This window comes from Dysidea avara, chromosome 5, assembly GCF_963678975.1.
Source record: "Dysidea avara chromosome 5, odDysAvar1.4, whole genome shotgun sequence".
Lineage (NCBI taxonomy): Eukaryota > Metazoa > Porifera > Demospongiae > Dictyoceratida > Dysideidae > Dysidea > Dysidea avara.
In genome coordinates this window covers 35,579,703-35,595,307 of record NC_089276.1, presented here as the reverse complement: position 1 = coordinate 35,595,307, position 15,605 = coordinate 35,579,703, and the positions used below count along the sequence as shown (strand labels likewise).

The 15,605-nt window shown below is 37.8% G+C and overlaps 1 protein-coding gene across 1 annotated transcript; it reads left to right on the top strand.

The window, feature by feature from the left end:
* Positions 1-1,185: 1,185 nt before the first annotated feature.
* On the top strand, positions 1,186-10,592 carry LOC136255456 (uncharacterized). Its single transcript, XM_066048227.1, has 6 exons — positions 1,186-1,528; positions 2,439-2,537; positions 3,449-3,514; positions 4,135-4,193; positions 10,249-10,324; positions 10,384-10,592. The coding sequence occupies exons 1-6, from the start codon at positions 1,283-1,285 to the stop codon at positions 10,480-10,482; spliced, it is 645 nt and encodes a 214-aa protein (XP_065904299.1). The 5' UTR covers positions 1,186-1,282; the 3' UTR covers positions 10,483-10,592.
* The last annotated feature ends 5,013 nt before the right edge of the window (positions 10,593-15,605 follow it).

Below are 15,605 nucleotides of genomic sequence, written 5' to 3'. Positions count from 1 at the left end.
CCATTAAAATTGTAGTCCATTGCAACTAAAATTTGATGAATCCGTGCATCTCATCAATTTGTGGTCTGAGCATTCTGAAAGTGATACCTCACTCACTCAGCCACACAGCTATTATGCTTAAGTTAGACTGAATAAAGTTGTAGCCTTTTCCTCACTAGTGTCTTTCTGGTTTCTTGGAGATCATTTCTTTGTGGACATAAAACTGATTGGCCTGCAGTGCTTAATAGCTTGTCAATATCAGCAGAAATATTTCCAATCAGCTACTGTATATTGCAGTAGCAAACTCCCCTTGGTCATGTAATAAATGAATTGAAGAGCACTGCTTATTGGTATATCAGGGAGAACAATCACTGAGACAGCTAATCCCACAATTAATATTTCATTGCTAATGACAACTAACAAGAACCCACAATCAATCCTTTAATTGTTTCTATCTTTCTTGAGGGGGTATGTTTGATTACCAGCTGGAGGTCCGCTGATGGGAAGTTTGAGCAATGGTATTCCATTCTGTTCCGTAGAATAGACCCCACCCAAATGCTTAGCTACCTGCAATTCTGGTAAATCAGCTGGATTCTATATATGAATCAAGAGCAGTCACCCCTCACCCTAATACAATTTACAGTCAACAATAATGGTGATTGCTAAAGTCACTCTCAGATCAAGTTCAATTTTGAGAGTCTAAATCTCAAAAATTTCCTGGAGGATGTCCCCAGACCTCATTATAGGTTCATTGGATACTAATATAAATGCCTCAAGGTCACTTTAATATGCTACTAAATGTAGTCCAATAAACTGCTCCCAGATTCAATCTCAGAGGACCTAACTGATTTTCAAAATTTCCTGGGGGGCATATGGTCTATGCCCCCAGACCCCCCTAGATTGGCATGCTTCGCATGTTGGTGTGCTTTGCGCACTACGTAAGGCATGTCACCCGCAAGCCTTGCTACATCCCAGCCTAGTCTCGTCCTCGCAGACCCATTCTCCGGGGAGGCGCTTATAATCTCTAATCGATAAGCGCCGCCCCGGAGAATGGGTCTGCGAGGACGAGACTAATCCCAGCCCCCCTAAATAAAGGTGTCTTTTCCGCCCCTGCATGGACCTGTCCAAGGCCGTTTTTGGCACTGTATGTACACACCACAGTGCATGTGCCTTGATGGGTATGCCGGAAGTATGTGGCACCTTAAATAGTGACATGAACTTGCAGTAATTCCCTATTAGCTAGTGTCACTGTGAACTGAGATATATCCGAGTCGAGCTTCTAGCTAGTTTCGAAGCTAAGGCCATGGCTTTACTAATCACAGTGTTATCTGCACTGATACTTTTCACGGTGGTTAATGGTCAAGAAGAATTATCTGCAGCTTGCATTAGCGCGCTGCAATTTATTAGAACCAACCCCAATTGCTTAAGTGCCTTCGTCGACATTGGTATCGCCATTGACGCGGGAGCTACGTTGTCTGATGCTGACATCTCAACTGCTTGTACTCCTTCTTGCGAACCATTACTTCTTGCAGTAGCTACCGAGTGTTATGTAAGTTATTGTCTATAGCTAGCGATATGGCTAACAGGCCATATCCAATTTGTATATAGTCAGTGCCTGGTCCAATCAGAATAACTAAGAAAACAGTGACTTTGCGGCTGCATTGTCTTAGTAATCATGCAAGTATATGTGCATAGCCAATTAATTGAACAGAGCTGATTGCTTTTCTGAGTGTCTATACGGAGGTAATCATTCTGGTAGTTGAGTGAGTTAACATCTCCTACACCATAGCTGCCTTAATAAGGATTTAAAGCTTACAGATGTAAAAGTGGATACTTTATAATGTAATGCTTAGCTACCTTGTTTATGGCTTTGATTCTCACAAAAGAATACAAGAGTCCGCAGTGGTGTAGGTGGATTCTACCCTATACTTTGAAATAGGTGAGATCATAAGAACATCTATTGATGTGGTAAATGCAAAGTCTTTTACTCAAAAGATTTCTAAGGTTTTAACTTCTACCACTGGGGCTTAATCACCATACACGCCCTGTTTTCCTTTGATGTGTAGCTACAGATTAGGTGGAATATTATACACATCTAGATAAAAGTGATAAAAGTTGCATGTCATTAGCTACAAAATAAGGTCAATAATTGTACAGGTTCAGTCTAATGACACAGATTAACCTGACTATAGCATTTCCGAAGCCATGTACTGCCATGGCATGAGGACAAAGTCAGCATTTCCAGATCTAAAGCCATGTACTGCCATGGCATGAGGACAAAGTCAGCATTTTCAGATCTAAAGCCATGTACTGCTATGGCATGAGGACAAATCTAGTAAGGCCTAATGTATTTCTATCATTTTCCATACTACCTAAAATAATGTACCAATGACTTAAGTAGATCATGATCATGGACATGATATTGTTGAGAAACTGACTGTGTACATTGTGACACACAGGAAGATGAAGCCTTTGCAGTTGCTGTAGTAATCGGCTGTCTCTCAAATGGCAGGGATAGCTGTGCACAGATTCTTTCAGTGTTATCTGATGCTGGATTTGTAAGTGTAAATACATGAAACAGATACTACACCATTAATAGTTGTATGGTGTGTATATCTCAACAAGTAGCAAAATTATAGTTAACTGAACGCTGCATGTGCCTGGTAGCTAAACTGAATCAATTTGTTTGTGGTAAGATACAGGTTACAAAAGATTGTAACTTCAAGTTATCTAGCTAAAACTACAGTGCAGGGTAGGGTTTTAACAGGGTTGGATCATCTGCTGCATAGAATATCTGGGTCACATGCCTTGTATGATGCAACAATTTATTAAGCTCTATCATGCTCGACAATGCAGATGAAATTGTAGCTATATAGTGACTCATGAGCAGGGTCATCACCAGTGGCAGATACAGGAAGGGGGTATGGGGGTTGAGGGGGGCTCTTGACCCTCTCCAAGTTAACATATATACAAGATCGAGATACTCTAATAGAGCAGTCACTCTAATAAAGCAGTCACAATATTCAGAGCAGTGTGTAGCGAGCTATGTAAGGATTGTTATGTACTTTGTCAGCAATAAATGTGTAGTTGGTGGGGTGGGCAGCTATTGTCAGCATGCAGGCTGTGACATTTTTTTGGTTTCACCTGACAATGTAGTACCATTTCATTTTGACCTCCCTGTTTCCAAAAGTCTGGATCTGCCCCTGGTAAAATTAAGGAAGAATGGAATGATCCATAGTGCATTCATTCAGCCAGTACTTTCATCATGATTTTGAAGAGTGAGCATGATCTCTAACAATGCATATAACTGTTGCCCTTAGCAGCCTACAGTTTGGGCATGAATATTGAAAGTAAATTGTAGCTATATATAATTTGCAAATCAGTTGAAGCTGCCATGGCAGTGCTACTACAAGTGTACCATTTATTACATAATTATGTACATATGTGATATAAAACATTAATTGTTTAGGTTGCACTAGCCGAAAACTCAAGCACAACACCATGTGGCACTGATGATTGTCTTACTTGTAGTCAGGTAAACACAGTATACATTTACAACCTGCACGCAGAGTTCTAAACAGGAGATATTATTATTATTGTAACCGACATTGATGTATCTGACATTCCTAACATCTTGTGACCACCCTTTGATCAGTTAACATAACTGTACAATATCCAGTGTACGTATACAGTATAATAGCTATGTGACTGGATTTTGGAAAATCTCACATTTTACAACTCAAATGTTTATGATTAAAATAAGGCATTCCAAACTTCTAATCAGATTAGAATCACTAGTCAGTACATTGAATTACAATGTGAACTGTTTTATCAGGTATATAAGTGCTTCAATGGTGACACATGGTTTCAAGCCTGATATTAAGACTGGTTTTCCAAAATCTGATCTATTGTAGTGTTAAAAAGCTTACAATATGTTCTGTTAACCTTTACTGCTTCACATGAGGGTCCTTGTGTACTGTAATTGTAATATTTAGAAAGGTATATAGTTTTGACTCAAAGCCCACTCTTTGCAGAACTTTATAATATAGGTTCTACATGCATACTAACATACGTATATCAGTCAATATGTAATGCACACATGTAATTGCCTATACAGGTTGTATAAGTACATAAGTTTGTGTACAAATACTGTAGATCGAAGAACTTGTGGATTATGGAGGATGCTGTGCATATGAATATGCTAATGTTGCAAGGTATGTATTAATGCTATGTGGAACCTATAGCTATGATTACATACACTGATCAACTGATCATTATATATTCATGATTTAACAATGCCATATTTCTACATGCAGAAATCTGTTGTAGCTATGGTATAGATTGGTGACCATATGCATTCATGTTACTTAAGCACATGAACCACAAGCCATTTAAATCAAACCACAGAGGTCTATGTAATTCTCTGAAGATACTGGCTACTACAGGACTGATCATACATTATTATGTATAAGTATATGTGACCGGGCCTGCAAAAATAGGGTTTGTGGGCACAAACTACACCCTGTCACACAACAGGTAATATCTCAGTACTGGAGCAGAATATTTTCATTCTGTAACTTGCACCATAACGCCAATTAAGTGCTTACTATAAGAGCAAATATTTCATTGCCATAGCATAATCGTATAAAAAGTTGAGTGATGGAAGTTTGAAAAGTAGGCAAAAATCATGTGCCTACATGCCCAGACCCAGTTGGCCTCAGTGGTCTGAAGTTTAGCTTATGTAAAGAGCCTACTGTTGATGGCTGCTTGTAACAGAGAAATGTAACATTAATAGTAGAAACAAGCCTATTGGTCTGTTGTTGTGAGTTTAAAGTTAATTCTCAGCTAGGTAGTGAACCCCAGCACTACTAGTATATATATCTAATCCAAAACAGTCAAGCTGTAAAAAACAGTGTGGCCCTCAAAAAGGCTATGGTGAAACAAAGATGTGAAATCCAAGGTGGCGGCCAAGAAATGGCTGTGATGGTAGGTTAATGGTAAAAATTTAATAACGACAATTCAGGTGAATTTGGTGCCGCTTGGTCTTGGCACAAAATTCACCTAAATTGCCATTATTAAAATTTTTACCATTAACCTACCATCACAGCCATTTCTTGGCCGCCACCTTGGATTTCACATCTTTTTTCACCATAGCCTTTTGAGGGCCACACTGTTTTTTTTTATAGCTTGGCTGTTTTGGATTAGATTTCATTTCTTATTGTATTTGTATACCCCAAAGCCGGCCTATGGCTGGCTTTGGGACTTTTTTAACCTGTCTTTTTTTCTTTACCACAGGAAGAAGAGAAGATGAAGCAAATGTACTTTAAATATTTCTGATTTTATCAGTAAATGCACAAATTATATTTAAATAATACATTTATTTATTACAGAACTCTCCATGGTGGTTTCTTTGTAACTGAACACTCTACAAGGTGACTTCTTCTAGCTGCTTTCTCTACAGGGTGAATTGTTTGTAGCTGAATGATCTACAAGGTAACTTCTTCTAGCTGATCTCTCTACAGGGTGATTTGTGTGTAGCTGAACTATCTATGAGATAACTTCTTCTAGCTGATCTCTATACAGGGTGATTTGTTTGTAGCTGAATTCTGTGCAGGTGATTTGTTTGCAGCTGAGCTCTTTACAGAATGGTTTCTTTGTAGCTGAACTCTCTACAAGGTAACTTCTTCTAACTGATCTTTCTATAGGGTAATTTGTTTGTGGCTGAAATTTCTACAGGGTGATTTCTTTGCAGCTGAACTCTCTACATGGTGGTTTCATTGTAGCTGAACTCTCTACAAGGTAATTTCTTCTAGCTGATCTCTCTACAGGGAGATTTGTTTGTAGCTGAACTCTCTACAGGTGATTTGTTTGCAGCTGAACTCTCTACATGATGGTTTCTTTGTAGCTGAACTCTCTACAAGGTAACTTCTTCTAGCTGATCTCTCTACAGGGAGATTTCTTTGTAGCTCTCTACAAGGAAACTTCTTCTAGCTGATCTCTCTACAGGGAGATTTGTTTGTAGCTGAACTCTCTACAGGTGATTTGTTTGCAGCTGAACTCTCTACATGATGGTTTCTTTGTAGCTGAACTCTCCACAAGGTAACTTCTTCTAGCTGATCTCTCTACAGGGAGATTTGTTTGTAGCTGAACTCTCTACAAGGAAACTTCTTCTAGCTGATCTCTCTACAGGGAGATTTGTTTGTAGCTGAACTCTCTACAAGGAAACTTCTTCTAGCTGATCTCTCTACAGGGAGATTTGTTTGCAGCTGAACTCTCTACATGATGGTTTTTTTGTAGCTGAACTCTCTACAAGGTAACTGATGTCTCTACAAGGTCACTAGTTTGTAGCTGAACTCTCTACATGGTGGTTTCTTTGTAACTGAACTCTCTACAAGGTGACTTCTTCTAGATGATCTTTCTCGAGGGTGATTTGTTTGTAGCTGAACTCTCTACAAGGAAACTTCTTCTAGCTGATCTCTCTACAGGGAGATTTGTTTGTAGCCAAACTCTCTACAGGTGATTTCTTTGTAGCTGAACTCTCTACAAGGTAATTTCTTCTAGTTGATCTCTCTACATGATGATTTCTTTGTAGCTGAACTCTCCACAAGGTAACTTCTTGTAGCTGATCTTTCTACAGGGTGATTTGTTTGTAGCTGAACTCTCTACAAGGAAACTTCTTCTAGCTGATCTCTCTACAGGGAGTTTTGTTTGTAGCTGAACTCTCTACAGGTGATTTGTTTGCAGCTGAACTCTCTACATGATGGTTTCTTTGTAGCTGAACTCTCCACAAGGTAACTTCTTCTAGCTGATCTTTCTACAGGGTGATTTGTTTGTAGCTGAACTCTCTACAAGGAAACTTCTTCTAGTTGATCTCTCTACAGGGAGTTTTGTTTGTAGCTGAACTCTCTACAGGTGATTTGTTTGCAGCTGAACTCTCTACATGATAGTTTCTTTGTAGCTGAACTCTCTACAAGGTAACTTCTTTTAACTGATGTCTCTACAAGGTCACTAGTTTATAACTGAACTCTCTACATGATGGTTTCTTTGTAACTGAACTCTCTACAAGGTGACTTCTTCTAGCTGATTTTTCTAGAGGGTGATTTGTTTGTAGCTGAACTCTCTACAAAGAAACTTCTTCTAGCTGATCTCCCTACAGGGAGATTTGTTTGTAGCTGAACTCTCTGCAGGTGATTTGTTTGCAGCTGAACTCTCTACATGATGGTTTCTTTGTAGCTGAACTCTCTACAAGGTAATTTCTTCTATTGATCTCTCTACAGGGCGATTTGTTTGTAGCTGAACTCTCTACATGGTAGTTTCTTTGTAGCTGAACTCTACAAGGTGATTTCTTCTAGCTGAACTATCTCTTTCCATAGTTGCATGAACTCCCTACAAGGTAACTTCTTCTAGATGATCTCTATACAGGTTACTTGTTTCTAGCTGATCTCTTAAATTCTCTTCAGGGTGACTGCTCTATTAGGATGACTGCTCTATTAGAGTATCTCGATCTCGCACTTGCTGCACCAAGTTGGATTTCGTGTTATAACTCCGTGGCTTTAAGTCTGATTCTTCTACACCATTGAAGAGCCTTTCTAAGATGATTACTCCATCTATACAGCGATTTGCAAAGTATTACCCCAAGCGGTTTATCTGGTAGGCGTGGCAAGTAGTCCTTTTTTATCAGCTAATCTCGATTGCGTAATTGTTACACACTGTTGGTTTTTTCGTTGTATCTTCCTGGTTTTTAGCTCGATTTCTTTCAAACCACAAAAGATTTGAGGTTCAATAGTTAACCTATTCACCCACCGATTTTCAGCTTCTTCCCATACGTGGTTTACCCTGTAGGCGTGACACCATATTGGTGTTATTTTTCGTGAATAATCGCTCATAACTCTTTTCTTGTTTATCGTATTGTAGCCAAAGTTGGTACAGAGATGCGCCTTTATACCCCCTTCAGTGTGCTAAAGTTCAAGGCAATCGGATATTGCGTTCGCGTTTTATAGCAGTTTTTGTAAGTGTGCGAAAAGAGGAAGAAAAAAAACGAAGAAACTAAGCCAATTTTTGAAGTCGAATATCTCGGAAATGCTTGAAGCGATTTCGCTCAAATTTGGAATGTGGAGTGCTGAAGGTGGAGGGAGTATCCACAGCAAAAATCGTCTTGTTTCATCAAGGCAGCACAGAGCTACGAGGTGCGAAAATTGCGTTTTCTTTCTTCCTGTCAATATACTCACGGGTGTTGCGCGCCGGCTTCTTGGACCGCATGACACACTACCCTTGATATATATTAGTGCAGAATAATTGTTAACAAACACGAAAGGAGTCTTAGCAAAATGAAGACTGCAAATAAACAGGAAAAGGGTCTAAGTAGAGATTTCCAACCTACCGATTCAATGGCGGATCCAGGATGGGGCATTTGGAGCAAATGCCCCCCCCCCCCCCTTCAAGAAATTGCATACAAGATCGAGATACTCTAATAGAGCAGTCAATTACTCTAATAAAGCAGTCACAATGTTCATGAGGCAGTGTAGCTTACCTATGAAGCTATAAATAGGATTTTATTTTACATAACAGACGTGATATAGTTGGTAAGGATAACTAGCTATTATTGTCGTGACCTTTTTTTTTTTTTTTTGGTCTTCAATTGGTTTTCAGCAAGTTTTTTTGGTCTTCAACTGTTTTTCAGAAAGGTGCCCCCCCTCTTTCCAAACTCTGGATCCGCCCCTGCGATTTTCCACATATATGTTTGCTATTCAAATTACACCCCTTCAACAAGTGTTTCACGAGCTGCTGTTCTAGTATGTAGTAGCCAATGCTTTGTACTTCGTAATGCACTTTACCGAATTGAATTTCATCCAGTATTTATTGAAATACGCGAAATCAAAGTTTGAGAAATAAAATTCCCCAATGGGAGCCCATACAAAAATTCTGTACGACGTAATGTATGGGAAAACACGGGATTTTACGGTACCACTTGTAGTCAAATGTTATCGAGTTTTCCGCGAGTTTCTGTGACCTGTAAGGCTGAAAGAAGTGATGCTAGGCAAAGTAGATACGCTGATTCTGATTTTGGCATCGGTTTTCTGATGAAAAAATGTTTTGTGGTGGTCAACGACGAAAATTTGTCTTGTGAAAGGGTACAGCACCAACTAGGAGACTTCAGAATTCTGCGTTACAACCATCCTTGCGTTCAACACATCCATCCACATCAATCCAAGTATAGTTTGAAAGTGAGCAGTTTGCTGTGTTGCGCGGAATTGCTTTATAGCATGCAAGGTGATGCATAACTTTTGAAAAAGCAGTGTTTGGCAATTGATGCCAACCTTGTAAGGCTTCACAACTACCTGTTGTGATGTTCTGATATGCACACTACTGTTATTGTCCATTTTGTTGCAGCTGCATGACTGTAATTCTAGTCAGAGACAATTTATTGTTTCTCTTTGTTGTACAATGATGTCATCATATTATATAATAATTACTATCTTTTGTACTTTTGGTGTGGCAAATAAAGTGAAGTAGTATCAAAAAATTGCTGCCTTACGATAATATTGAAGAGTAGTGGTCATATATGTCAGAATCCAATTGTTATATTTTGCAAAGTAATTGTTAATTGTGCCCTGTAATGTCAAAGGTCACTCTGTAATACAATGTCACTAGTTAATCATCTGTAAATATGTGTGGGGTACACCTGTATGTAATTTGATTTACAAAACTCATGCTATTCTTAGCAAATTACTGACTCAAACATTAAATATTACAAGTGGTCATTCTACAAAGACTGGTCACTCTTGAGAGGTCTTACCTAGCTCATGCATTTTACTACATTAATTGGTTTATGTGGTGAAAATTTGATGTCATTAGGAGATTCATATTCAAATTTATGGCACTTTGGATATTGTGCTTGGTGCCATGCTATTGTACAGAAAAGTCCTAAAAATATCGTACACAAAAATCACCGCTCTGCTGACTTCTTTTGCGTGTATCTTTTGGCAGGAGCCACCGATTGAGGTGCAGTTTGCACTAAAATGATTCTAATAGATCGCACAATATTTGCCATACCAAAGAATTTAAGGAATGTAAAATTTTTAATTTGGTTGGAAATCTCTAGTCTAAGTAACTTAAAAGGGTCTAATTCAAATAAAACAACAAAAAACTATACACAGTGTTTATCTATATCATTAATGTTTCCTGTGGTAATAACAGTCATAGTTACAATCAACATGTAATACACCACGTTATTGCTTGCAATGTAACTGTGCTTGTGTGTTAATGTAGTGATGTTGTTGGAGGGTTTAGTGCTGATCAAATATTCACAATTTGTGGTATTGCCAATCCTGGAAGCTGTACAGAGGTAAGTTGTGTTGACTAACTAGCTATATATATCGAGTACCTGAAAATACCCAATCACAGGTTATAATCGGGGATAGTGGTGATGCTACCATGGCCAAAGGAATCAGTATCTTCACCCTCTTCATCACTGCAGCATTTACCACAATGATACAGCAGTGACAGGACTCTGAATCAAGGACACAGTGTTATATTATATTTGTCTTAATCATGTGTAGTGTGATTTGTGCTCTAATAAAGTATCACATTCCACTCGTGTAGAGTGTGTCTGATTGTGCTGTTAAAAAAAAACAAACAAACAATAAGTAAACCAGTAGAACAGATGTACAGATGGTGGGAGGGAGACACAGCATGAATATTGGTGATTGTCTGTAGTAGTATAAGTAGATGGGTGTGGGAGCATAACAAAAGGCTGTAAGATTTTTTTGCCATTCAGAATGACTTAAAGTATATTCTACAATTTGTGAAAAATGTCAATCAATCCTGTAACTTTCTCCAAGCTTATTTACTCCTAGGGGACAGTGCTCCCTACTGCCATTTCCTCCATTTTGGTAATGGTATACATAAATTGACATAGTGCTGAAATGATTATGGATTCTATTTAGTACTCTCTTCAGTTGTTAATGATTGATGACTCACAAATACTACCTACTTGTAGCAATATGTGTAATAATTATATATATTATTTCTTTGCTGAACGCTAAATACACACACAGTATTAATACTTATACTACATACATGAATTTTCCTGACAACTTTCACAGTCTGCATGATGTCACATCTTGATAGAAAATTAATGCATCATGTTGAGCCCATAACTATCCTAATCTGACAAATGAATGTGTTATAATATAATACTCTCGGTAGCACCTCGACATATTATTTTGAAATATGACAATCGATTGGCCAATAGAACACTTGTTTGTCAAGGTCCCTTGACAAAAATCTGATTGGCTAAAATAGTGTGGTGTGTTTCTAATATCTGATTTGACTAACTAGTGTTACCATGCTGATAGATGCCCATATCATAGCTACAAACATGCAATGGTTGCTAGGTAACCATTGCTAAGGAAACATCACTGTAATACTGTACCCATGCAGACCCTGAAAACTATCTGCAATATATGTGACCGGATTTGCAAAAAGGTACCTTTTTCACACACAAAATTTGACCCATTTTTTGGACTTTAAAGCTTCATAACTTTTTGATCATGGCATATAATTGCTTGAAAGTTTCAATGAATGTAGCCATAGTATCTGGCTACATTTTGATGCTAAGAGCAAGTTAATTGGTATTAGAAGTCAAGTTTTACATCATTTTGTTTGCTGGTATGTCAAATGTGTGGAAAAGGTACCTTTTCGCAAATCCGGTCACATATATTATTTGATTCTGTCCTACATACAACAAAACTAAAATTTAATATGTGACCCAAGTTTGGAAAACCATCCTTTTTGGCACATAGGTCAATTTTCTCTTTTGTAACGAAAATGAGGCACTGGGTGTTTATCCATCTTGTGTCAAAGTTTCAGCTTGATATCTTAAAGGGTTCCAGAGGTTACTGTGTAATACATTATAAAGTAACTTTTTATATTAATACATTGAATTCTGTGAGTGATTAAGTGTGACAAATTGTGACAAATCACTTTGTTTACAAGTAATTCCATTCCTACTGTCTAAAAGTATTATAAAGAGACTTCTGATAGTTACATCAAGTGTTCCTGGTCCTTTTCTTCAATTAAATGCCATGCATCATTGTCTAAGACTTAGTTTTAACCATTCTAGCACCTGAACAAATCACCCCATTTGTAAGTTAATTGGTGTCCCATGCATGGTGTAATCACTACATGGTCTGAGAAAATCATCCATATCTCCTAGCAGAAAGAAGCTTTGGTTGTGAAATTTCACAGCAAGAAAGTTTAATAGTTGCTTTATCCAAATGTGCAAAAAAATAAATTTAAAAATTATTGCTGAAATTTTCAATTGAGTTTTCCTGCAAAATTTTGCATGTGCCCAAAAGGATGGTTTTCCAAAATTGGGTCACATATTACAAATAATTTATAAAAACTTAACGTGCACAAAACATAGCTAAATGTCAAATATAAGAACAGAAGACTTCTAAAATATTTTCAAAGACTTAATTATAAATTATTAGTTAGGCCTGCATCAAATATGCCAGCATAATAAAAAGTATAATAGGCTGGAGTGTTATGCCAACATAATACTAGCATATTAGGTGGATATTCAAACTATGGAGCTTAATTCCATGAAGATAGATTGATTCTCCTTAATAGAGCAGTCAGTGGAAACTGCAATAGAACACTCAAATGCATCCTACATAGCTCCTTATATATATACTCTCTAATAGAACAGTCACTTTGTAGTGAAATACTCTAATAGAGCATTCACTGATTAAAATGTTACAAGATAATTGTAAGAAACGTTGTTAACCTAGGAGCATAATGCAGGCATGAGAACACTGAAGAGCATGATACATGAAAATTTTGGGAAGTTCCTGAAAGCATTTTGGGCAAAATTTTGAGCATATTTGACTCAGGCCTAATAATAGTAGTAACAATTTACTTATGCACTATTTTAACATGTCGGTCTTATAGCCTTTCCAATTTTCCAAGTTTGATGTCATTATTCTTGTGTTTAACCTATCAGCTTGAAATCACAATCAAGAATAGTGCTGTGTCAGAGTTGGAAGTTACCAAATTTTAGTCTCATACCTTGTCAAGTTATGGTACATGCAATTGGAAAAGCCCTTTTTCGCAGATCCAGTCACAATTACACATTGTGCAAATGATTCAGTAAACAACTGTCGTTCATCTCTCAGGTGTATCCAGGCTGTCTGTGAGATATGTACAGATGAAGTAAAGCAAAAATGTTACTGAACAACACATACTGTAGCTACCTATGCACTCACATTGCTATGTGCGTTGCAAAGATGACTGATTGTGCAGCGGTGCCCAACTGTTTTATTAGTATTTGATTTTTACTTATTTTCAGAGTATCCAAAGTGAGAATAACTCAGAGTAGATGAAAGCTTCAGTCCACATAAACATCTTTTCTACTACTGTGTATAAGATACACCTATATCATTGGGAAAATGTGGAGATTTCAGTGGCGGATCTAGAAATTTTCACAGGGGGTTTCAGGTTGAGGGAAGTTTTCAATAACTGTCAGGGGCAAATCCAGACTTTTTGAAATTCTACTCTGGAATTGCAATTTCAGCCTAGGTTTAAGTTGAAGACCAAAAAAAAAGGTCATACCTGCTGTTGAACGAATTTCTAAGACAAAAGTATGAAGTTTTACCATTAGAAAAATTCCTAAGTATAACTCTTGGTAATGTTATCACCCAGACACCCACACGATCGCAAATCGTCACCCACACGGATCGTAAATAAATCTGTGGCTCACGCTGTTTTCAGAGGGGGTTTCAGCTGAAACCATTGCAGCCCCCCTGTATCCACTACTGGATTTTATTATTATTACAGTGGCCAGCATGGCAGCAACTTGTGCTGCAGCCTTTGGATTACCAAAGCTAATAATTGGAGAATTCAAGAGACAACTTAACTTAGCTAATAATAAGGTATGGGCCAAAGAAGGAAAAACAATTCCTCCAACCCCAGGCCCAGTCACATATTATTGCGTTATCATAATAGATAATGTGCATGGTCTTTTTAGCGTTGGTATATATGTATAAACACACAGAACTTGCTCAGTATTCTCTCACTTCAGGTACTGAGTTTAATGTGATTGGTGGAGTGGATTGTGTGTGTGTGTGTGTGTGCGTGCGCATGTGTGTGTGTACATGTGTGTGTGGGTGTGTGTGTGTGTGTGTATGTGTGTTGTGTATTAACCATGCCATAATTAAAAGCTATAGCTATAAAGTTATGCACATCAGATCTTAAATTTATGAGTTGTCATAATTATAGTGGTTATAAAATACAACTAGTTATGTGAATACTCCCTTAAAGAGTAGCTGGAAACAAGTTACCCTGTACATAAGGAGTTCAGCTGCATTACAAGGCACCCTGTAGAGAGTTCAACTACAAGAAAACTATCCTGTATAGAAAGTTCAGCTACAGTAGGTTGTAATTCGTTTTGTAGAGACTTTAGTTAGGTTATGAGTCACTCTGTGGAGGGTTCAAATACAAACCATTCACCATGTAGTTTAAGAGTTCAGCTGTTACAAGTCTCCTTGTGGATATTTCAGCTACATATATACACTGGGGCGTATCCAGATTTAGTTGTGAGCTATAGGTGCAAGGATCTGGAGGTACAGCCCCCATGGCCAACTGCAAACAAATTTTGAACATTAAAATCTATTAGTTTATGATTTCATGGATGGTATAAACAATATACATGCTTGGTTCCCATTCTAAATGAAAAGCTCAATACCTAGCTGATTTATATATATATATGACCGGATTTCACATAACAAGGCTTCCACACACACAAAATCAAACTTACGATTTTACCAGAAATGGATTGCTGGTCTAATACACTATCATATTTCACACTGTACTTCCTTCAGCACTGACAAGTCTGGTTTCTGTAGCAGCTTTCTTCCGACCCTGTCAAAGCCACGGCCAAGAGTGTGAGATTGGCACCATTAAATGCCCATGGCGAGCCCAAACTTGGCCTCTGGATTCCAATCATCTTCTTACTTCATTTTATACCCGTATATTAAGACCACCGTCCACCCGCACCCTCTCACCCTATTACTATCACCTGTGATATTATTACCTGTTCAAAAAAAGCTGCTCAAAACAGGGCAAATTTTGGGTATCAGAAATGTATACACCCACTCAGTGATAGCTAGTGAACAGATGAACAATTGGTGCAAATTTTGGTTGCACAGCTGTAGGCATTGGGAAGTTATTACACAATGATTCCTTAAAATCGCCATATCTCCTAACAAAGCTTTGTGCGTCGAAGCCTTGTTTTGTCAAATTCAGTCACATATATAGTTTTTTTAAATTTTTATTCTTAATTTTTATTTATTTTAATTTAATTTTATTATTATTTTTTTTTGCTATAAAAGATAATGATAATATAAATAAACACTTAAACAGTGGGCAGAGAGGCAAACTCTGCCCAGTCCTGGGATGATAGTATTGTTGCCATTACAGAAGCAGCATTGCCACGTTGAACATCAATGGCAACCTTCTGAATCAAAAATTGGGTGGCCCTATTATCACCAGACTATCACCCGGGAACCTATCCGCCTCACTAATGAGCGTGCACATGAACCCCAAGCACCCAAGATCTCAACACA